The 25,886-nt window shown below is 38.7% G+C and overlaps 1 protein-coding gene across 2 annotated transcripts; it reads left to right on the top strand.

Annotated features, from left to right (window-relative positions):
- The first annotated feature begins 7,473 nt into the window (after nt 1–7,473).
- LOC141653627 (uncharacterized) lies at nt 7,474–18,917 on the top strand. 2 transcript variants are annotated; one of them, XM_074461458.1, is made up of 16 exons: nt 7,474–7,788; nt 8,737–8,809; nt 9,058–9,123; nt 9,465–9,530; nt 9,649–9,731; nt 11,606–11,657; nt 11,760–11,831; nt 12,565–12,632; nt 12,729–12,777; nt 12,891–12,975; nt 13,074–13,169; nt 13,904–13,961; nt 15,501–15,552; nt 16,444–16,560; nt 16,638–17,411; nt 17,907–18,917. In XM_074461458.1, exons 1-16 carry the CDS (start codon nt 7,613–7,615, stop codon nt 18,675–18,677), a joined length of 2,658 nt encoding a protein of 885 aa, XP_074317559.1. In that variant the 5' UTR covers nt 7,474–7,612; the 3' UTR covers nt 18,678–18,917. The 2 variants fall into 2 exon arrangements, with proteins under 2 accessions (XP_074317559.1, XP_074317558.1); XM_074461457.1 differs by having other exon boundaries at nt 7,480–7,788; nt 17,904–18,917.
- The last annotated feature ends 6,969 nt before the right edge of the window (nt 18,918–25,886 follow it).

Below are 25,886 nucleotides of genomic sequence, written 5' to 3'. Positions count from 1 at the left end.
GTCATTTCAAAAGAGGGCGTTATGGTAGATCCTGCCAAAATTGAAGTCGTTGTTGATTGGAAAAGTCCAACCAATGTTTCTGAAATCCGTAGTTTCCTTGGCTTGGCGGGTTACTATCGGCGATTTGTGAAGGATTTTTCAAAGATTGCTAGGCCGATGACTCAATTGCTGAAGAAAGAGTCTAAATTTGTGTGGTCTGAGAAGTGTGAAAATGCCTTCCAGGTATTGAAAAAGAGGTTGACTACCGCTCCGGTGTTGACCTTACCTGAAGAAGGAGTGGACTTTGATGTTTACTGTGATGCTTCTAAGCATGGTATAGGTTGTGTCTTGATGCAAAAAGGGAAAGTCATTGCGTATACCTCTCGACAGCTTAGAGTTCATGAAGTTAACTACCCGACTCATGATCTTGAATTAGCTGCGGTGGTGCATGCTTTGAAGATTTGGAGACACTACCTCATTGGAGTCCATTGCAACATCTACACCGACCACAAAAGCCTGAAATATCTCTTTACCCAAAAAGAGCTGAACATGAGACAAAGAAGATGGTTAGAATTGGTGAATGACTATGATGCCGATCTAATTTATCACGAAGGAAAAGCTAATGTGGTGGCTGATGCTCTTAGCGAGAAAATCCTGTCATTCTTTGAATTCTTTTAGAATTACCTCCGAACTTGCTTTAGAACTTCAAAAATTAGGAGTAAGCCTTGTAAAAAGGGGCTCTCATCATCTTGATGCCATGTCAGCCGAACCTGACTTCTACCGTGAGATCCGTGCTTGTCTTCCTGATGATCCTACTTTCAAATCCATTCAAGCTAAAATTCAACTTGGGCAAGCTAAGGATTGTGAAATTGATGACGATGGGTATCTTCGTTATCATGGTAGAATCTATGTTCCGAGTGCAGTGATTTGAGAAAAGAGTTCTTGATGAAGCACACCTTTCTCCTTACTCCATTCATCCGGGAGGTACCAAAATGTACAAAGATTTGAGATTGCAATTCTGGTGGCCTAGGATGAAGATTGAAGTTATGGAGTATGTCAGTAAATGCCTCACCTGCCAGAAAGTAAAGGTAGAGCATCAAAAGCCCGGGGGTTTGCTTCAACCCTTGGATGTTCCTCTTTGGAAATGGGAGTCTATATCCATGGATTTTGTGATGGCTTTACCCAGGACTTCCACTGGGAAGAATCTTTGTTTGGTGGTTGTGGACCGATTGACTAAGTGTGCTCGGTTTATTCCCATTAGAGAGACACTGGGTTTAGAAGTTCTAGCCGGTGCCTATGTGAATGAAGTAGTGCGCTATCATGGGGTTCCTAAAGATATAGTTTCAGATCGAGACCCTCGATTTTGTTCTCGTTTCTGGACTGCATTACAGAGAGCCTTGGGTAGTAAACTATTGATGAGCACTGCTTTTCACGCCGCCACTGATGGTCAAACTGAGAGAACAATTCAAACTTTAGAGGATCTTCTTCGTGCCTGTGCTTTAGATTTCCAAACTTCTTGGGAGAAATGTTTACCTCTGGTTGAATTCTCTTACAACAACAGCTATCAAGCCTCCATTAAAATGGCACCATATGAAGCTCTGTACGGTAGAAAATGCCGTACTCCAGTTTGTTGGGATCAAACCCAAAATGTTCCTATGCTAGGACCTGATTTGGTGACCGAGTCCATTGAACAGGTTAAGATCATTCGGGAGCGGATGAAGGCCGCTCAGGACCGTCAAAAATCATATGCTGATATCCGTCGTCGACCACTTTCTTTTGAGGTTGATGATCAAGTATTCCTTAAAGTGTCACCTATGAAAGGGGTGAAACGGTTTGGCGTTAAAGGGAAGCTGAGTCCTAAATATATTGGACCTTTCCTGGTAATTGAAAAGATTGGTCCTGCTGCTTACCGTTTAGAATTGCCCCCAAATCTGAGCAAGGTTCACAATGTCTTCCATGTTTCTCAATTGAGGAAGTACATTAGTGACCCTAGCCATATCATCCAAGAAGAAATTCTTGAATTGGAGCCTAACTTGGCGATTAAAGAAAGGCCAATTCGGATTCTTGAAAAAGCCAATAAGCAACTTAGGAGCAAAGTTGTACCTTTAGTCCGTGTTCTTTGGCGTTGTGGAAATGTCGAAGAAGAGACTTGGGAGACTGAAGCTTCTATGTTAGCTAAATATCCTGAATTATTCTCGTAAGGTATTCCTTTTCTTACTCTTTTTCCGCGGTACTAAGCCGTGTTTAATCATAATTAGTAAAGATATTATTCTTATTATAGAACTTTAAACTAAAATTTTGAAAATGCTTTTATGATTTTAATGGTTTTAACATTAGTGAATGTTAAATCTTATTATTGGAGACGTCCCAATAATGGGTTTTCTCATTTATTGGTGTAGAAATATTTTTATATCTTGATATGAATGGGGATGTTCTTGTCTGATCAACAAGAGTATCACCGTTTCATTGAAAAGATACCTATATTTTTCTTATGATTATATTATTAAGATGTTGTGTACTAAAATTTCTCCTTCTAAGTTTCGAGGACGAAACTTTTTAAAAGGAGGGGTGATTGTAACGCCCCGTAATTTCGAACCATTATTATTTTGCGGAAGTAATTTATTAATCAAGTAAAATTTGATATTAATGTATTTGAAGTAATAATAATTCAAAGAAATATAATTTTATTATATTTTGAAGAAAAGTATTTATTTTGATAGTTTCGAAATGTTTAAAAATAGTTTAAACCGTGTAAAAACTTTTTATTTCGAAATAAGAGCATATCGGGGAAAAATGACAACTCTTTTGAAAATTGGGGAAACGATTTTGGAAATGGGTCGTATGAGTATTCAATTTTCTTGTAATCTCGTGTTTAAGAACTTTGGTCTTGTCGAATTTGCATTTGACAAACGGTTAAATTATTATCGAAACGCAATACAAACCGACTCGTAAAATCCCGACTAAAACCCGCTCCCTTCCTCTTTTCCTCTCCTATCCCGCGCACCCCCCTTCCCCCTTTCCTTTTCATTTTTCTTTTTCTTTCTTTGTCTATCTTCATCATCTTGGATGTTCTAAAGTGTTCTATCAACAAAAACCACCATTTTTCTACAAAATTCAAGCTAAAATCATCATAACTTCCTCATTTCTACTTCAAATTTCACAAAATTTATATTTTCTAATCCTCTCTTCAAGATCTACGTCCTAGTATGTTTTAATTTCAGTTTTCTTGATGTTGTTTTAAGACGAATTTGGGCATATTTCGGTTTTTGTACTTATTATTGTGTTTTTATTGTTTATTTAGGTGAAGAATTGGAAGACGAGTTTGGGGACTCGTATATTGTTGAAGATAGTGGCTAGTTGTGTGTTAGGGTTTGGTATTCAAGGTGCTAATTGCTCATTTTCTAGCTTAAGGTAACATATTTCGAGTTACTCGACGAATAATCGTCACATTCTTTGCTTTTTGTATGTTTTTGTGATTTTTATTTGAGTAATTTGTTTCACATGATAAAATGGGTTGCATGCATGTCTTTTGTTAGTTTAAATTCTCATAATAGTATAGAAATGGAATGGGAACGATTAAGTAATGCTTAAAACGGAGTTAAAATGAACAAAAACGGAAAAATGGAGGAGTGGGGGTGGCGGCCAATAGCGAAAGAGTCCGTGCGGGCCACAGTGGCACGGGTCACCCCGTGCTTGTTTCGCGGTTTTTTATGCAATATTGGTCATTTCGGGTTAATTAATGTTATAGTTAGTATAAGCCACATATGAGTACACTTTTGAATTGAATCATATTAGTAGTAAAAATTATGTTAATGGTAAAAATTATGTTTGTATTGGTAGTTGCACATGTTAGTATAGGTTATAAAATGAAATTGTAATGAATAGGCTCAAAATGAATTTTATAGCAATAATTGCAATGTTTTGATGATTGTCTTGAAATCGAGCCTTAGTCCCTTTGACCGATTCGATGTCGATCAATTGAGTGATTGGTCGGCCGCGCAATTTAACCGTGCACTGTCCGGGATCAGGGGTTGCGGGTAAAAATTCGATTGGATGAAATTTTATATGAATTGGATAATCGGCCTTTTTCTTGTTTTAGGCCATTTATTAAGTTTTAGTTCACATGTGTTGTTGGTTGAATTTAATAGTTTCTTATATTGTAGAAACGGCCCTAGATTCCCTGAAACCTTTAATATTGTTAATATTGCTAGAAGTGGTATTGGTATTAAATACTTTTTGCAGGTTGTTGTGTTTGCCATAGATAGATCTTTATAGTCTTTGACGAGTATATGTTCACTGCTTAATAGCCTTTGTGTGCCTGACTTGGTGGGATTATATCCAAGTTGGGGCATGACCTCGTTACTCATTTTGATAGTAAGTGGTCAGCTTAAGTACTAGCCAACCCTTTGGTGGACTCCTTAGGGTACTCACTTTGTTTTAGAAAAATTGTGTGTCTTGGGTGCGGTGGTGTGTATCCGAATGTCTAGGTCTGCGCAGATTTTAGGCTAGGGTTGTGTTGTGTCTTGGCCATGTTTTGATAGAACCTACGAGCCAAGATACCGGTTCGATTACCTTCCCTACCTCGTGGTATAGACTCGATTCTGAGTGACTATTGACGGGACTAAGAACTTATGCCTGTCTTTGATATATTGCCCTTTCTTGTATGGTGATTTTATGAATTGTAATAGGTGAGATGTAAGCCGGTTACAATTGATAAAGTTTGGATTACAATTTGTTATATGTTTCACATGATAGTTTAGTTTGGTCAGTTTAGGGGTCATAGGTTAGAATACTTGATAATTAAATTGTTTATCATATTGTTTACATGTTACACTACATGTTACATTAAATATGACATTTCGTGGCTGGGAGGACTCGAAGTTACTCCCCACTGAATTGTGGCTTTCGTGTTTGTATAAAATGCGATTGACAGGTTGATGATGCTTAGTTGGGGTTCACGGACGAGCTAGTGAGCAAGAGAACCTTGGACTTAGTTTGGTTATATTTTGTTGAAACCCTTAACTTTTGGTTGTGTATATATTTTGAAGGGACATATGTCTCCCTCTTCTATTTTGGGTTGTATCTCTATATTTTCTGCCTTTAGCTATGTTATGTAAATTAGTTTGTTAGCATTTGGAGGTTTTGGGCACTCTTAAGTTGGAAATGTTTGTGAATGGTTTAGGAAAGTTTTAAAAATTACAGGTTTTATCTAGTTGAACCAATTACAAACATATCCTGTCAGTTTTTCTGTAGAATTTACGTGTTTATTTAACTCTAAAAATGAGGGTGTCACAGTGGTGGGGTTGCGATCGGTTGTGGTGACATTTTTAGAGTGGTTTGGTAGGTGTCGGTGGAATTTGAAGAGTGATACATAAAAGTATGAGAAATTTATAGTTGATCACATGTCATAATTAGGGGTCGTTTGTTTGATGCGGGCAGTGCAAATTCATGTGAACTAGAAAATCATGGGAAATAAACTCCTTTTTCAAATTCATTGGAATTTCTATAGTGTTCGGTTACCTAAGTGGGAAGTCATTTCATGCGATGTTCGAGTTACCAAGGGGGTGTTGGTAAGCAACTTCCCACATTTTTGTGGGAAGTCAATTCCAATGAGAAGTTGCACTTCCCCCATCCTGGAAAAATAGAGGCAACCAAACAACTATCATTTTTCTAATTCATGGGAATTTCTATTTCCCATGATTTTACAAGGACAACCAAACAACCCCTTAAATCAACAAAGGACTCTAATTTTTTTTTATAAAATCCCGTATTATTGTCTAATAACATTAAAAAAAACTATATAAAAGTTTTAAATTCTTATTTAGGATCTTTCGGTAAGTCTCAAGTGTACATCAGACTAAACTCTCTTATTTACAATCAAGATTACTATTAAAAAAAGTACTCGTAATATATGATGAGGTGTCTTTATTAATAACAATGACATATATAACCTCAACGAAACTTTTAAAAGAGTAAGCATGATGAATCTTAAAATTTTCACCCATAACTCTATGAACACTTAGGGTTAACTGCTAAATGGTACTCGTAGTTCATAGAACAACTGGTTTATATTTTTCAAGTTTTATCATAAAGTTTTCGAGTTTTGTTGTTTATTAGCTTTAATGTAATGTTTGTAAGCTCCTTCGAAAATCAAGCTCAAAATCTTACAATCTAACTAAAAAAACAATACATATAAGTTCAATTAATCTTGAGCATTGAAGTTAGAAAACTAAAATATAACTTAGACACTTAAAAAGGCTTAGGAAAATAAAGTAAACTCGATTAGATTTGAAATTAGTGTATATGACATCTTTTATCAATAGAATATGAACATGTTTCATCAACGACCAAACCGAATTATAGAAAATAGTACAACGGTGAATATACGATGTTAAATATTATAAGTAGATATAAAATATAGAGAGGAGAGAACTTATCTCGATAAGAGAGGAGGTTGTGGCGTGACAATGTCACTGTCCTAAGTCGAATTTGCCCCGTATTCTACACACGACCTCAATGACAATCGACCTCCAGGATTACACAACCGTTGTATTCCCAATGTAGACGAAGACACCACATGAACCCAACCAAGAACATTGTCAAAGAACCTCCAAGAACGGGTTTAGAGAAAGAATTACTTAGGGAGAGGAAATTAGTGGTTTTGTTTTGTAATTTAGAGTTGTAAAGTTTAGGTTTATATAGTGGTGAATTGACGTTGAAAATTACAAATATGGTAAATGATGAATTTGGGAGACCACACAATCAACTTGGAAATCACATGAGTCAACCATGAAAAATGCATATTCCAACTTAGAAGTATGTTCCAATTTAATGTGGGACAATTTTACAATATTTGCTTCTTTTGAAGTATCAAGTCCAACAATATAATCCTTTTCTCGCTAAATGGTTATTCTAACTTAACCTGTTTTTAAGTTTGAGTCCTAAAAATAAGGAATTAAAATATTTATAAATTAACTTTATCGTCTTCGTATTAATCTTAGACAACTCTAATCTATACTAAACCGAACGATAATAAATAAAAAAATTGAATCCTAGATGGTTCAAAAATCAGTAAGAGGATTATACATCTGATGTACTACCTCCAATTCTATAGTTTCTGAGCATTATAATAAAGTTTCTGAGTTTCACTATAAAGTTTCTGAGTTTATTCACTTGAACATTAAGCTCTAAAAAATTACAATAAAACTCAAAAATATTACATATAAGTGTAGTTAAATTTGAGTTTTGATGGAAAAAATATTAAAATTTAACTTATAAACTTTATTATGCTAAAAAAAAAATACACATGCTCAAAAACAAATAAAGTTTGAGGTAATAAGCTCAAAAAAAAAATACATATATGCTCAAAAAACAAAAAAGTTGAAGGTAGTACATCCGATGTACGTTCTTTTTTCTCTTCAAAAATCTAATAAATTGAATGCCACCTAATAATTGAAGCCTTGAATTAAGTCGGTGTCTCGGAAAATTGAATCCAAAAACATACGTAGTAACATTTGACTAGGAGAAGATAAAAAGAAGAAAGCCAAAAACAGGTAAAACGCACATAAGATCAGTATGCTACAAAACACACAAAGCACAAAGAAACAAAAGGGGGGGAGAGTTTAAAGAGTAAATGAACGGAACAAGAGTGTTACAACAACCAGCGGTCGCAGCAAACACCGCCGATCAACTCAAATTTGCATCTGACGTTAATTCTTATAGAATTGGTGTCGTTGCTGAAAAACTCTCTATGTTGGCTCTTAAGGACGACCCTCAAAAAATGTTTCACCTTTGTCTTTCTCTCGCTAGGTAACCCTAATTTTCCCCAATTTACGTCTTCGCAACTACTTTTGTATAAGACGGTCTTACCCAAGTACTCCCTCTGTCACAATCATTAAAACAAATGATTGTGACGCAGGGAGTATTGCATTATTAGTATAAAACCGCTTTACTTGCACTAGATTAATTGCTAATTATGTTGCTCCCTACTTTCGAAATCATTTTCACACGTTTGTTCAAATTACTGTTATCCGACTTGAAAGGAGGGAGCATTATATTACGAGAGATAGGTTAAAGTTAATATGAATTTGAGTAATTACTGTTATTCTATGGCAAATTAGGTTTAATAATTGATACAGTGTGGATAATGTAGTGGTAATTTTCGAGTAATTGATGGAGTGTAGAGATGCGGATTGTGGTGGTTATTGCACAATTTAGTCCGGCATTGTGATTTGTGTTATTCTGTTGATTCGACGGGGAGCTAGGTTAAGTGTTACAATACTCCCTCCTCTTCATGAAGATTTTCCACATTTTTAAAAACGGCATCTTCACATCAGAGACCTTCATAAACCAGTCCTTCCACCGCCATTGTTAAAATGAATTGTAGCGGTGTGCATAATGTAGCGTTACTTTTTAAGATATTGCTGTAGTGTAGCAATGGTAATTTCTTGTAAATACGGATTATTTATTGTAGAAATAAGATGGTAAAAATAGTGTAAAAGGAGCCATTGCATGGTTCTGTAGACTGTACTACGGTAGATATGGTTAATGGATTATATATCAAGAATATGAGTGGCTCTTTGTGGAACTACTGAGTGGAACTAATTTACATTGGAAATTGCGGCTGTTTTTCTTCAAACACGTTTCGTAATTAGAATCTTGTTATCTTTTACAGTTTACACTAATGTGCTCATTATGTAAGTTCGTTTGTAATCTTAAATGGTTACCAAATTTGTGTTATGTGTTATGATAATGCAGGGGAATAGACTACGGGGTTGCAAACAATGAGCCTCCTGTGGAAGCTTATAAACTGACCCCAGTTTTGAAGCAGGTGGTTATGCCTTTTGTACATCTCTTTTCTTTCTTTATCTCAAGAAAATAGTTGTTCTGCTGTGGTTTCTGGTAGTCACAGTATTACTCATAGAGTATACATTGCTCGAGGAATATTTATTGTCCTGAATCACTGCATGGTTTCTGGTTGTTTAATCAATTATTGGTTTTAGAATCTTCCACACAATAAAGGTTGTGTTTTTCAGAGTTTGTTAGCTATCTTGATCCCATCCTGATCTTCTTCTGTAGGTTTGTTCTCGTAAAAAGGAGTTCTATCTGCAATCAGCTATAATGGTGCTTATGATATCTGTGAAGGTATGACATTTTTTGTATCACTTGTCCTTTATGTATTTGGGTATTTGGCACGTGCATTGTGAGAAAGCAATTGCTTTATACAGTTTTTTCTGTGTTTCAATTAGATGACCTTTTTTTCATTTCTGACAGCTAGTTTTTTTTTTTTTTTTTTTTTTTTTTTTTTTTTTTTTTTTGGTTTTTGTTTGAATCAAGCTTATGGAGAATACAAGAGATTGTTTTTGTTTGCTTAGATTCTTTGGGACACAGTTCATTTGTTAATAGCTACATTTGCAAGGCAACTTGATAACTTATCCCGATTTCAAGATGTTAAGCGTATCTTAAAGATGTTACTTTTGTTCCAGAATGCTTGCAAACTGGGATGGTTCAGTGCTCATGAAACTGAAGAACTTTTAACTCTTGCAGATGAGGTGAGGTTTTGAATATTGCTCATGAGGCTTTAGTTATTTGACAATTTTCTTATTTTGTTTTATGTTTATTTCTTTGGTTTGGTCTAAAACTCTAAATTGAATTGAGCTTCCCTTATAGGTTGGAATGTATTTTTGCACCAAGAGAGACATTAACAGTGAAACAAGTGTTTTGATGCCAACTCTCTCCACCTTAATTTCCAGGTAATAATCTTCTTGTCTTTTCAAAAACATATTCTGATATCGGTTTACTACATTTTCTTATAGGATTTTTTGTTAGAAGACACCTAAACTTTACATTTTTTCGTTAGAGGACACCAACCAAAGTTTTCCATAAAAAAATTCAAGATTCCGTCTTGACTTGATGGAAAACATGGTTTTTTTGTTTGTTCAGATCTTACACAGATAGTTAAACTCTTAATAGCCCTCTAATTATAAATTTTATCCATCCCAAATCCTAACCCCCTTCAACATCTAATTGGCACCATTGAGCCACCCTATGTTCACCTTCACCATGGTCAATCACCATGACAACCCATTCGAACCCCTTAAACCACCAACAAATCTACCACCAAAGACTAATTCACCCAACCACTCTTAAATGTGCACCACTAAGCAATCGTTAGCTACCATTTTTGCCTCTACTGAATCCTTTAATAAGAAAGGGGAAGAAAAGACAGTTAAGGTTGACAAGGTTAGGTTGGGGAGGAGAGGGAAGCGTGCAAAAATAGGGGGATACGATGAGAGAGGAAAAGCAAGGTGAGGATTTAGTGAGGCATTAAGATGACGGTAACGACAGTTGATCGGTTGGTTGTGAGAGTGAAAATAAAGGGGTGGGAAAGAAGATGGTGGTTTGGATGAGGAAGGAAGGAGAAGACATGGCTGAGGTACGGGGGAAAGGAGGATAGACGAGGATGTTAAATGAGAGAGAAGGGAAAGTGTAATGGTGATGAAGTGTAGTGGATAATAGACTGATAAGGTTAAACACTGTTTACCGTCTGTCATTTTTTTTAAACAGAAAATGGTAGTTGTAAATGTTAGATGCTTCTGGGCAAAAATGGATTTAGGTGCCCTTTTTGCAGATGGAAGTGTTTGATGCCTTCTGACAAAAAAATCCTTCTTTATTTGATGAAGATAACATAACATTAAATACACTGTACATAGCTTTGTGGTTTTCACACATTAATTAAAACTTAATTGAGTGGTGCCACTATAAGAGGGTTGTCTATATGTGCACTAGAGTATAATTGAAGTATAGGACAGCTGAAGATGAGTAATTAACATGATCACAACCTGCTTTATTTGGGAGCTATATGAAATATCTGTTAGCTTGCTCCCAAGTAATCTCTTGTTCCATTCAATGCCTGCATAAAATATCAAAGTATCTAGGGCTAAAGGTCTGACTTTCAGCGAAGTCGTTATATTTTGTATGGAGATTTTTTTCAGAAGTATTTGAAGAATGACTAGTAGTTTGGGAATTTCTTTGTCAAGGAAGCTCTGTTGACCACTCAAAAGTCGTGTATTCTTTGTGCTGATGTCCTCTGACATTGTGTAACTTAAGCACGTTCTTCTAGTTTATGCTTCATTTGTGATTAGTGAATCGTTGTAACATAAGCATGTTCTTCTAGTTTAGGGCACTAGCAATAGAGGTTTGTCAAAAGGTTTGTAAGATGATGTGTCCATTATTTTAGAGGTTTGTCTACAAACCCTCTATTGTTGAACATGGGTGTTGAGGTTCATGGATGAGAGGGGTTACAATATAGTATACAGGTTTGTGGAGAAAGAATGTGAGAGAAGAAATAGTATAGTGGGTCATGTTATGAACCTTAAAGAGGTTTATCTATTGTTGGTATGAGGTTTGTGAGTAAATGAGTTTGTATATTATCTTATGTGGCATGAGAACAAACCTATTGAAGGTTTGTCTATTGCTAATGCCCTAAATGCCTCAGTTGTAATTGACAAAAATGTTATTAATTTGCCGGTCATAGTGTTCAGGTGCTGGGTGAGTTTGGCGTAATTTATGAAGCCTTTGTCCTCTGCGGCCACTTATCTAAATCTGTTGCTCGTTTACATTGCAGGTATTATCCACAATACAAAATAGGCCATATAATTACGTCATTCGAAGTGAAGGTAGGCTTATGATCCCTATTTTCCTTTGTTTTCAAGTTTCCTGGCTGTATCTTTATTGAAAGTTTGTTTCGTATGTAATTGCACATCTTTCCATTGTTGCAGCCAGGGTATGGGACATACTTGGTGGATTTTCACATCACAAAGGATCTGTCACTTTCAAAAGATGATAGAATAGTATGCATCATTTTGTCTCTCTATTTTATTTTATCTGATTTGCTGCAAGCTTAAGCTGGAAGAATCTTCCTTTTTTTTTTTTTCACTGAAAAAGTATCTATGCACTAAATATTCATTTTGTAATAGTCTTGTTTGAGATGTCAAGATATGGGACAAACCTAGAGACATTTGTGCTACTCTAAATGAAAATTATGTTGTACTGTTGTAGACAAGTATTTGTATGAAGTTGTACACCAACGGCAGCTTAAGTAGACCCGCAGAAATATGAGGATGGTGAAATTATGAACTGTTTAAAAACAGTAAGGTCCCCATGAGTTTATGACAGCCAAGAATGTGAACAGTCTAGGTGTGCAGGTGAGAATCACAGAAGGGAGGTTGCAGTGGTCATGATAATCACTATGGATATGTTGAGGCTGGGTTGTTTAGTAGATACAGATTGCCATGCTATTTTTTGCTACTACAACTTAAAGATTATATTCTAAATTCATGTATGTGATGGAAGTTAGCACTTGGCTAATGCCTTCTACAGCCGTATTTGTACCAATTAAGCCAAAAAGTTCTAAATTTTCAATACCCAAAATTAGCTTGAATGGCTGCACAGTGTCAGTTGCTTTAAATGTTTAAGTCTTCTAGGCAGTTTTCTTGATACTTATATCTCCTTCCTTTCAACTACATTTTTGTTGGTCATGGAGACCGATGATTGACTGCATTATTTATAACTTTTATGCCACAGAGGTTACTTGTGGCTGCGAAAGACAACCTCGAAACATCTTCTTGTATCATTAGTCCTCAGCAAGTAAAGTATGTCGGATTTCCTTTTTTCTCCCCTTGTATTTTTATATCTTTACTCTTACTTCCCTTCTCATTCTTTTGAATGGATCTATAATCTGGGTGCAGCATCTTGCTCAATGGGAGGCCAGTGGAGAAAAGAACGAATGTGTTCATGGTCTGTTGTTAATTTCGTGACCGTTAAATATAGTCGTACATTCGATCCCCCTTACCCCGCATTATGTGGAATCCCTTGAGGCATTGGGTTAACATTTTGTTCTTGTTGTTTAGGATCCGGGGCCTCAAGCTCCGACTATAATTAATCAGTTGCTTAAATATGGAACAAATCTCCTTCAAGCTGTGGGCCAATTCAATGGTATGTATTATCCAACTTCCAACAGAAAGTGTGCGCGACATTCTTTTACATCTTTATTATAACTAATGCACTTTTGAATCTTTATACTTGCTGCACAGGTCATTACATTTTAGTTATTGCTGCTATGAGCACTCTTCAAACTTCTGATCTCCCAGCACCAGAAGATTATGTGCAGCCTGACTCTATTTTGTCAGGTATGAAGGGAGACTATTGTTGACATATTTACCGTACACTATCAAACTAATCAAAGGAATTTTGGTAATTGTTGGGCCTGGTCTGCGATATCTTTCCTAGTTGATTGTTTATTTGTTTGTAAGCTTTGCAGTTGGTGGGTGGTCTTTGAAACGTTAGACGATTATCTGCTACTCTTTTTTTCCGTATATTTTTGTAAATGTGTGCGTTAACACTTAACACTTAACATGGGGTTGGGTGTTTTGTGTTCTGATCATCGTGTACGGCACACTGAGCAGAGGCTGGCCAGTTTTTTTAGCAAGCTTGATGCTGTGGAATAAAATGTTGGAATTAGCAGTTTACTATCTGCAAATTATATGAACACTTGAAGATACTTTGCGTCTGATTTTTGAAACCTTGGAAGACTATTTGTACAATTCGATGATACTTTAAGAGGGTAAGGTCCCGTGTGTGGTATTTGCAATTTGTTGTAGGAGTCTTTTTTTTTGTGCGCAGTGTTATGTTCACAACAAATAAAATTAGAAACTGGGATTACAATTTTCTTACAGGACTCCTATTTCATCATGTTAGATTAGTTGTTTTAACATCTTGGTTGGCCATAAGAAAGGCGGACCAAATCTGCAACTTCTTCCCCCCATACAAAATCTTTGTACTTCTCTTACTTTCTATCATATCTACAACCAAAATGACGACCAAAATTTTAATTTCTTTTCGAATTTTGTTTTAACTGTCACAGGGGCAGATTCCGAGGTCATTGAAGGTGCATCACTGATTAGTCTAAATTGTCCCATAAGGTAATAGTTATACTGAATTTAACAGTTCTCCATTGCCTCTCTAACCTTTTAGATCTATAGTTTCTTACTGATATGCTATTATGGCCATTGTTAACACATTAATAAGTGATGTCTGCGGCTGAGCTGGTGTTATCACGTTTTTGATAAAACAAATTAGGATATTGATTTTGATTTTCTTTTGTCGTTTTAGTTGCTAGTTGTTTTATTTAAGGTGTTTTTGATTCAGTTAATAATGATTCTTAACTGAGGTTGTAACCCCTACATGAATTAGTAGATTCAGATTTTTTTTGCGATACCCATAACAACAACATCAGAGCCTTAATCCCAAAATGATTTGGGGTCGGCTGACATGAGTCATCCTTTAGAACCGTCCATGGGTGAATGCACACCTCCAAATGCGAAAAAAAAGCAAAGGAAAAGTGAAAAACAAAAGGGGAGTGAAACATAATACAAAAGTCAAGGTAAACTTATAGGTTTTAAAATCAAAGTCCGGATTTCTTTTATAAAAACTTAAAATTTAAATCGAGAATAAATATTAAAACGATTTTGAAAACCGAAGTAAAATTAAGAGTCCGGAATACCTTAAAAGTGAACCAAGTAAAATATATAAGAAAGTTGTTGGTAAAAAGGTGTAATAAAATCAAGAAGAATACATAATTTTTTTAAAAATTAAATAAAAACACTAAATATGTCAAATAACATCAAATACTAAAAATCCACATGTATCCTTTTCCTCCATTGTGCCCTCTTCGTCACTATTCTCTCCTCAAGCCCAAGAAATCTCATATTTTTGCGATACCCATAATTAACCTAAACCTCTGAGAATGCAGTTTGGGAAAATTACATTAGAGATAAGCCGTGTAGTGAATATGTTCCGTACCATACACTTATTTCATTTATTGGGTAAACTTAAGAGCATGTTCTGGTCTTCTCATTTTAGTCTCCAACTATCACTTATCTATCACTCTATCAGTATGGTTTTGTCCAAACTCCAAACCGACTCCCAGTTATTTCTTGCTGAAATTGAGTTATAAACTTGGAACATGCATTCCTCTTAAATTGGTAGGGTCTGTTTTAGAATCCAATCTATTCGTCCCTCTGGTTTCCTTGATTGTTAACTCTGGAATCGAATCTTAGAACTATTATATTGCATGCTACTTATTGTCTGATCGTCTTACCCCAAATTAGCTGTTGAAAATCTAGGCTGCAAATCAACTTAATGACGCCGGTAAGAGAAGGCGTGGCCTGGTAGTTACTGTGCTACGTTAACTATAACACTACTATCCGTCTTTCACATTTTTCTTTCACTATATTGATAAATGTGTTAAACGTACAAAGCATTGTTGTCTTATTCAGTTATTCATCTGTCCTTGTGTTCAGAGCACAATTTTTTGTATGTCTATCACCTGTTATTTTGCATGGTACCATTTGACTATCTGCTTCGTGTAACTAAACTGAATGCAAACTGAAAGCATCATGATGATTGGTGTTTCATTTCTTGAGCATTAGCCATAATCAACCCTTTTTTCAAAATCCCAGTTTCACACGCATCAGAATACCTGCTAAAGGGCACATGTGCAAGCATTATCAGGTCAGTGCTTTTTGCCATATTTTCACTAAATGATTCTTCCATGGTTCTGCAGTTTGTACAGTATTAATTTTTAATTGATCCTACCCTTTTGAATGTTGAAGTTGAAGACAGGAAAAGTGGTTTTCTGGGTATTGAAATCAATCAATCACAGTGTGTTTGTTCGGGGAAGTTGGTAGTTGTATTTGAATTGCCTTATTGAGTAAAAGGAGGTGGTGGGAATCTTCATTAGCTGTTTTACTTTTGTTCCAATATTTATATTGGTGGAAGTTTAGCACTTTAGGTTAGAGCTGGCAAGTTTGACCCGACCCGAACCCGAGCAAACCCGACAGGGCCCGAAAATATTGCGACCCGATGACGACCCGTAACCCGACAAGACCCGATTATCAGTGACCCGACCTCGACCCAGACCCGACCCGATGCTGACCCAATTAAATTGATGACCCGACAATTATTAAGCTTAATTTTGATCAAAATGAAAGTGATTTTGTGTTTAGATTGATATGTTTGACTTAGTAATGAATTAATTAAACCGAATAATAGGTTAAAAACTAAATTTAATGGTAAAAAATTATAGTAATGCGATTAAGTTACCGGACCCCATAATGACTGGACCTGAACCCGACCCGACCCGATCCGACACATCATTTTGAACCAAAATGACCCGACCTGATAGCGGTCCGAACCCGACCCGTCTTGACCTGAAAGGTATGCTCGATATCACCCGAACCGACGTGACCCGACCCGACTGACCCGATTGCCACCTCTAGTAGTTTAGGTGTCAGTGTCCTAAAATTATCTGGACTTTGTGTTGGTTCTCAGAAAGAAAAGAGGATTGATCTTGCTACTGCTGTTTTATTTTCTCATTTAACCATTTTCTTCTTTTCCCTGTAGTGCTTTGACTTAAGCAACTATGTAGAACTCAATTCAAAACGACCATCATGGCGCTGCCCCCACTGTAATCAGTCTGTCAACTTTACTGATCTTCGTGTTGACCGGATGATGGTCAAGGTAAGTGGGTTTTAGTATATTGAACCTTATTGATTATGTTTTTACCTTTTTGTCATTTTTTTGGCATGTACTATCAGGTCCTACAGGAGGCGGGTGAAAATGTGTCCGAGGTGACTATTTATGGAGATGGCTCGTGGAAGGTTGCTTCTAGCAATGGTAACGATGAGTCCCATGATAAAACCACAAACATGCCGGTTGAACATGAAGCGGAGGAGTCTCCTGGTAAATCCGATAGCCAGGGCAATGTGTTTGATCTCACGGGAGAGGATTATGAGATGGACACCATTGATGTGCCTGAATTTGTAGACAAGAAACCCACATTCCATCATAATCTTCAGGATCAACCCATTGTTCCAAATCCGGCATCACCTTCCATTCCTCGAAATGCCAATGAATTACTTCAAATTCCCTTCTCACAATCTGCAAATGGTGGCATCTCAGGCACCATGTTAGCTAGTTTAGGGATTGCTCCTGTGTTAACCGATGCCGTTTCTCCGTCCCTTAATCGACAACCTAATAACTTCCAAGGGATGAATCAACCAACAGGTATTGGAGCTTCTCAACTATCGGAGTTGCAGTTGCAAGAGTTCTTCCATGGTAGTCCAATACCTAGAAATGTTAGTCGAGTGGCATCAGCTATTCAGGCTCTACCTGTTCCAATGTCTACACCAAGTTCACAGCAACATGTAAGACCTACAATGAGCTTACCTTCTGGTGGAAGGGGGCCCTCTGTTCCTTTCCAGATGCCTCCTGCATTAACTCAGCAACGCAATCTTCAGCAATCACATGTCAACTCTTTCCATGGGTCAACCATGCCTACAGGTTCACCTCAAAGTCGCCCAGCTTCGCAAGTAAGATTTATAAGTATAATTCTTTTTGCTAAACAAGATTTATATTTTTGGTAGTTTATATTTCATCTGATCTCCTTTTGACAAGAGGGTATGATGTGGAAGTGGATGAAGATTGTTTGATAATTATCCTGTCCCTTTATTATGAGAGGTAAAAGTTGCAGGGAAACTTGGTATAGAAGTTGCAAAACTAATAATTTGACACTCCCGGATTTGGACCCGAACAGAATTCCTTGAAAATGACACAATCTGCCTCGTAGTTGGCACTGATCGAATTGACCCAATCCATATGACATATGAGTGGGTCTGAAACCACTCCACTCAAAAATGACCCTGACCGAGCAATGTGCCAAGTGTACTTGCATTTGTGTCGTGACGTCTCATTTTACGCTGAAGTTCTTCCTGTGATTTTTATCGTTAATATTCAAAACATCGATTCTTGCTGAGTAGTTTATTCTAGTTTCACGAGTCCTTGCTGACTGGTATTTTGTTCAGCAGGGTGTTCCTATTCAAACTTCATGGATGTCTCAAACATCGAGCCAGCCGCCACATCTTATGAGCTTACCTCAAAGGTTGAGTCAGCCTCCTCATCTAATGCGATCGTCTCAATTGAGCCAGCCTCCACATCTAATGCGGTCATCCCAACTTTCACGTAGTCATCTTCATCAAGGAGTTGCCTCTGCCTCTGGTGTGGAGCCTACTAACTCACCAAGTTCCATCCAACGTGTCCACCTCCAATCGCAGCCACCTCCACAAGTGAGTCAGCAACCACATCCACAATTGAGGCAGCAGCCACCTCCCCAATTGAGGCAGCAGCCACCTCCGCAAGTGAGGCAGCAGCCACCTCCGCAAGTGAGGCAGCAGCCACCAATCTTATCGTCTCAAACCCATTTATCCAGAACATCTTCGCTTGGGGCGGGGCCTGCTAACCCAGGAGTTACGCCTTTGGCTGTTTCGAGGACTGAAAATTTAATTGATTTACAGCAAGCTGACCAGAGCTGGCGACCTACAGGTCGAATGCGTGGGGCCCTCACTGGTACAGCTTACTCTGCTGCTTTGAGCCAGCATATGAGTCCAGGCTCAATGCCAACCCAGGGACAGGTCCAGACACCTGGCCCTAGTCCATTGGCTGCAGCAGATAACCTTCAGCGTGCCAATAGAATGATTGCTCAGGCTACTCAGTTTCATACTCGACCAACACCACCTGGTGCGGCTACTAATAATGAGAATGCTGAGACACAGGGAGAGACGTCTCAAGGGTTAAATTAACATTTTCAGGAGGTTTTTGCTTTCTAGAGGTTGTTTGATACAACTTTGCTGATTTTGTATCCTACAGTTGCCCCTGAAAATGGTATGTTAGCGATCTGACCATCTGGTATAGTCTCTCACAGAAGTTAGATACTAGATTCTGATAGCTGTATGTACAGCGCATCAATGATGCTTAAAACTAATCTATGCTGCTAAGAAATCTTTTTATTTCGAAGTTGAACCAATTTAACTTCCAAACAACTGGCGTTTTTTTTTTTTTTTTTTTTTTTTTTTTTTTTTTTTTGTTGTTGAAGAAACCCAAATCAGGTTTACATAATATAACTCAAATCAGCTTCGGCAAAGCAAATACTACTCGGCGGAAAATTCTCCGACCAAGACCGCCGACCTATAGTCCATGGACCTAAATGTGCAAGTTCGTGAGCAACACTATTTAAATTTCTACTAACAAAAGTAAAACTACATGACACAAACCGCAAACATATTGAATATATATCCTCGCATATTAGATGAATATCACTCCTTCCTTTCTTGCCATTCTTGATATCCGTCACCACATTTAAACAATCGCTTTCCACTAGCACCCTTATGCCTCCACGTCGAACTGCCGCTTCTAATCCAATCCAACCAAGATTGCCATTGCTTCCGCTTCCTTTGCCGCCATAGAGCGCGTGTCTTGAACAACCTCACACCATTCAATCACTCCTTCCTTGTTTCGACAAACCACCCCCAACCAATAGCTATCCCCTCCATAATACCAGCGTCAACATTAATCTTCCTCACCCCAGCCGCATGCCGAATCCACTAGCATCCCAACTATCACCTTATCATCCCTCATTTCAAGCATGAGCTCTTTTGTGCGGTTTACCACCCAGTCCGCCCTCCACACCCCATCCTCAAAAACTACCTTATTACGACTGTAACACCCCCATATACAGAGGAGCCTTAACTAGGCTTTCCTTAGCATATAAAGGCGTTACCATCTCGGTTGCCCGAGGATAGTAATAATCAAGTGTCGATAAAAGAACTATTAAGTTACTTTACAAGCCATCTATCCAACTAATGATATAAAAGATACAACTCAAAGACTACTTGCTATAATTATTAAATCTCGTGGCGACTCATCCCCGCCTGACTCCATTAAGCAACCACATCAACACTGCTAAGACAGATCGCTCACCATAGGGGATCACGGCAGACACATAAACAAACAAGACAACCACACAAGGTCGATCGAGATAAGACACAACCAAGTTAACCACAACTAACAAAACAACACAATACAATCAATCACAATCGTGTACTCCACTCCATCTCCGTCACCGATCGTCCACCGGACCACCACGCCGTGGGGACCGCAGCCGTTCCCACCTAAGCCCCGCTCATCATACCGAGCGATAACCCTGTCCCATTAATGTGCACATCCCTTCCGTGGCGGGTTCCACGAAGGGCGAAACTAGGGCGTGAAGCCACTCCCGCAAGTGACTCCACTCGGCCGAGAACGCATCTCGAGAACCACGGACAAACAATCACAATCACAGTCACAATCGCTACATACCGTCACACAACCGCAATCACAACACAACAAAGAACGATACAACGATCGACACACTAGACTATCTACGAAACCGAGTAGGCGAACCTAACTTTACGCAACCGCAACCAATCCACGCCGACACATGCCATAACCAAAGAACCAAGCAAAGCCTATAAGGGCAAAACAACTATCTATTACTATCAAGCAAACCCTAATCGCAACGATGGGAAAAGTGATGATGATTATGACATACCTATAAGGAGAAACCCGGCAAAAAACCGCTACCCGACTCAAGCTACGCTCTCCTAAGGCACAAGGACCTTCAAAGGGCTTCCATGGAGGTTTTGTGGTGAAGGGAAGGGAAAGAGGCGACTGATGGATGGAAGAAATGAGGCGGAAATGATTTGCGGATTTAACAAAACGCGATATAAAACCCTCGCTGCAAACTCGATACTCGATCGAGTACCCAACCTACTCGATCGAGTAACCCCCTACTCGATCGAGTAACCCCCTACTCGATCGAGTAGCCTCTACTCTATCGAGTACCACTCTCAACTCGTAACCCAAGATAACTTTGGTACGTCTTTCTAGGACTATTCCCGCTCCCAAGGTCGGTCAACACTGGTCAAAGGATCTCCAAAAGGGCGGGTATTAAAGTCTTCCCCCCTTAAAAGAACTTCGTCCCCGAAGTTCAACTCACCTATCCCAGCATACGAGACACGGGAAAACACGACATTACCATTCTTCCTACTCAAGTCATGACTCCCAGAAATACCATCTCCCCCCCCATGTCATCATCATCACTGCTTCCGCTTTGGTCGCAACGACTCTTACTACTATCATACGCACATTATCACTGTCAACCGTTACTCTATATATATATAAAACATCAATCTCGCAATGCGAAGCACAATCCACGATCACCCAACATATGGTAACAACTATCAAACTATCAATCCGGAACATGTCTCACATCAACTTTCATGCTGTACAACTAATGCCACCATGTTACTCAACAACGTGATTCAATTACGATTCATTGCACCATAACTATTTCTTCATGATCGTCCCTTGAAACATACCACCACATTCACTTTCAAGAACTAAAGTAATCACATATACTTCAGAAATTTGTAATTAAAGCAAGACACAATACCAACAAAACATTATAAACAAGCAAAACATAATTCAAAACAGCCTTTTCCTTTCGCGACATTACTCTTCCCCTCTAAAAAAGGAACTTCGTCCCCGAAGTTCACCGTCGAAAATTACCAGACACCTTTCCTATTACTAGCAGCATTACATTAAATAAGAACCATATTATTTGTTATGGACATTACTCACTAACTATGTACTCGATACTTAGAAATCATACACAAACCACCGGAATAACGAGCCGCCGCTGATAAAGCATGTTAACATCGTATGTCCAAATGTATGAAAGGATGTAACTTCAAAGGATAGATGGAAATATGGCATATGTAATATTAAAAACAACAAGAAATCGTCACCACTTCACTACTTGTTACAAATAGGTACTTAGAAAACTCAAGCACGGCTTCCAACATATAAAATTAACGGTTCCCAGATGTTATTAAGCACTAACAACCACGTTAAATATCAAACTTGTAATTATAAAACAATTGCACACTTTTAATTTTTTGAAAACCTCCTGTAACAGTGCTACTCGATCGAGTATGTGAGGGTACTCGATCGAGTGCCATGCTACTCGATCGAGTGTCTTGGCTACTCGATCGAGTAGCCCGAGTTCAGAATGCTTTCTCTCTTCCTTTCCTGCAGCTTCTCGATAGAGTACGGGGTACTCTGTCGAGTACCTACAGGCCAAGTTTCTTACACAACCTGTCATAAACCAACATATATATACATGACCGTCACATAAATTGAGTCGGGAGGATGCCCCGACCCCCAATCATCCTGAAATAAGGTCAAAATAGCCAATCCAGCCTTATGGCCAACAATACAAGTTCATAAACCGTGTCTCAATAAAAACAACTACTAACGTCTAACAATACTACCAACATCAACTACCATAAACAAAGATAAGAATAAGAAGTATCACTCCTCCTGCTGCTGCTGCTGCTGCTGATCAACCATCACCTCATCATCACCCCCACCACCTCCAGGCATACCTGCACCCGATGAACCAACACCCGCATCAACTCCTGCTCCTGCTCCCGGGCTCACATACCATGGGGTCAATCCACCGTAGGCAAAGGACTGAGGTGTCCCCCACGTCGACTGTTCCACCCCGTAGGAATGGAAAACCCCAGTGTAGTCCCCAACTCCACTCCACCAAACCGGATGCGGCCCCTCGGTCCCTATCCCCTGAGTGTACGCCATCTCGTGCATGTTCCTGAGTGTCAAGGTAGATGACACTCGCTCTGCTAAGTAGCTGGATCGCGTCTCCGGGGTGTCGAGATAAGGGTAGCACGGGAAAGGATGCTGCTGCTGCTGTGGCGCTACCGGCTGTGGCCTAGTCTCCGAGGCCCTCTCCCTCACTCGACGGGGTCCTCTCCCCAATCTAGGTCTCTCCACCACCGCAACTCCCGCATTCTCGCCCTTCGTCGGTTCCGGCATCACCTCGAGAATGGTGTCGTCGATGAGATAGGTCTGCAGCTGGCGGGGTCTATCCTCATCCTCCTCCTCCTCCTCCTCCTCATCGTCCACATCCACAGCCACTACCGCCGGCTCTAAGGGCTCCATCGGTGGAAGGTGCTCAGGAGCGGGAATTTTCATCCAACTCATGCCCCACACCCTCCACGCTAGGCTACCGTCAGCCAAGGTCCTCAACCACTTCAGGTCGAGATAGTAGTCACGGTCCATAGTAGGCACTGGGGTAGCTAGAGGCACATACTCCGCAGAGGCCTCAAAGGAGGTTAGCTTTTCAGCTAACCGAGTGGCGATAGCGCCACAGCTCAAGTACCGCGAAGAAGCGGTGGCCATCAAGGCAAGGGCGGCACAAACCATGGAAGGAGCATTAAAGACCACTTTCCTGGTCCGCTCCGGGTTGAGGTAAGACATCAGAAGCAAGACCTCATGATTATTCAGTTTACTGATATCCTTTCTGTCATAAAGGAGGTTCGAAAGAGAACGAAGAAAGACCCTCAAGGTAACATGCTGAACGTCATTAGTCGGCATGTTGCTCGAGGTGGGAGCTTGCTTTCCAATCGGACAAGGCATCGGGCGGCGACACCGCACTCGATCGGAATATCGGTGATAGAGTCCTTGGGAGGCTTGGCCAACCCAAGGTGAGAGGCAAACAAATCCATAGTCAACAGAAAACTGGTATTCATCAACCTAAACTCAACGGTCTGGCCCGCTGGGTCATAGCTAAAGGAGCTCATAAACTCCAAAGTGAGGAAAGGATAAGAATGTTTCCTCAGCCTATACAAACCCGTAAAACCCAAAGTCTCGAATATGTGACGAACATCCGTCTCTATTCCCAAATCTTCCAACAAAGTAGTGTCTATACACCTCGTAGGTCTCATTTTGCGTTTTTGTAAAGCTACAAAACGCTCTCTCTGCTTGAAATCGACAAAAACAACATTGGGGTACTCCGAAACTGCGGGTACCACAGGTCCACTACCCTCCCCAGGTTCGGGCTGTGAAGCCCTTCCCGGTTTACTCTGACGGTTCCCTGTGGTCGGTCTCGGCATCTGTTTCGGCACATGATGTAAACAACTTTGTATAAAACATGTAAACATATACTTCATGCATTTTGAGTTCTATATACTCAGCAAAGTTCACTAACTCATCAACCGGTTCGATATTTGAAGCACATAATTCATGCCATTAAACTTGAATGATCAGCTAGATACACACATTTCACCAATAGTTTCCTCAAATTGATATATATAAACTCAGTTTACAGCTACTCACAAACCATGGCTATGAAAATTTGTCATGGTGAATACACATGTTCAACGAATTCCAATATTCTAGCATGATTCTAAGGCTACTCCACAACATTTCCAATAACATGTGAGGCAATTATACAAGTTCGTGGAGAAGTAATTTAGAACATATGATCATCATCTTCAATATTAGAAAAAAAAATTAACTTAGGTAAGCTTGTCAGACGATCTCTACAGCTGTGATTATTTTGGCATGTTCTTCATCATTTATCATCACTACTATCATATTGAAGTTCAACCTTTACTTAAACATTCATATACAACGCCAAATTCCACATATAAATCACGGATTTCCACTTAAGGCACTTTTAAGACGGAGTTTTAAGGCAACTTTCTAAGGTGAAAATCATTAAAATTCATTCTCCAATATGATACAAACAATGTATAATACTTGATTCCATCATCTAATCAATGTAAACCAATCAAAAATCAATTTCAATTTTGTAAACCCTAGAATTTTCGGCCTCCTAATTGCAAATTTCTAGTCTAATTTACAGCAATTAATCACCAACAAACCCGAAAAGAAGGCATGTGAATCATATTTCAACCATTAAAAGTAACAATCTATCCATATGAGTCGAAAATTTCAGTTTACATAACCATCCACAACAAGTTTAAAGCATAAAAACATAGAAATAGAGAATAAATCATACCTTGATTAAGTGATAAAGTAAAGGAACGAAATTAAACAAGAAAATCAACCCCAAGAATCACTATTAACCCAAGAGAAAGAGAGATTTTGAGAGGAAATAGGTTTAGATGCTTCGAAATATAGAGGAAGAATGAGGAGAATGGGAAAGAATTGGGGTTTTAAGAAATCCGTGTGTCTCAGGGTACAGTAACCTACTCGATCGAGTGCTTAGGGTACTCGATCGAGTACCACCCTACTCGATCGAGTAGGAGCCGTTTCATCGAGTATCTGCGGGAATTTTTCCCACATCCCGACGTCATAGCTTCCTAATTAGATCGAGTGAGGTCTACTCGGTCTAGTAAGCACTCGCACTCGGTCAAGTATGGTTAAGTACACGGTCAGAAGTACGAAGTAATTTGGAGATTCCTGCAAAAACAACATCGCGCGTCGATTCCAAACTAAATTCGGAATTCGGCACTAATTATTGCACTCATTCACGCATTATAATCATCACTCACGCATAACATATTGCGTCACTAATAAGGTATATGCCACACTACGCTACACAATTACCCAACTCGGTTTACCTGCTACCGAGTCATTCATAAACATACTCATGCCATCATGTTATACTTGAACTTACCTTATACATTACTACCCACTTTGCGTTCATTCAACTTGAAACATGTAAATATCATTAATTCATTCTTTCATATGACATATAATTGCATATACTTCATAATAGATTAATCTATCACCTTCCACATTCGATCATAAGTAAATCATCTTACATAAATCAATTATTACGCATTACTATATGCCATGCTTCAAATTACAACTCGACTATTCTATAACTATCATCATAGCAATTACGGCATAACTCATAAACTCGTATATGACTACCGTAAACTTATAACATATACCAACACTTTCACTTTTCATGTCACGACATTCACTTCCACATTCTCACGCATCTCTACCACGTAACTTTTATCACGTATTTTATATCCATCGTGTAAGCTTACTAATCACACCAAGAACTTTACGAATGCCACCAAAGATTACTTGACACGGCCCAAATGCCACTATCACACTTATTAACTCTAGCA

This window comes from Silene latifolia, chromosome 4 (genome assembly GCF_048544455.1).
Source record: "Silene latifolia isolate original U9 population chromosome 4, ASM4854445v1, whole genome shotgun sequence".
In the NCBI taxonomy this organism is placed as follows: domain Eukaryota; kingdom Viridiplantae; phylum Streptophyta; class Magnoliopsida; order Caryophyllales; family Caryophyllaceae; genus Silene; species Silene latifolia.
This window is presented reverse-complemented; position numbering and strand designations above follow the sequence as displayed.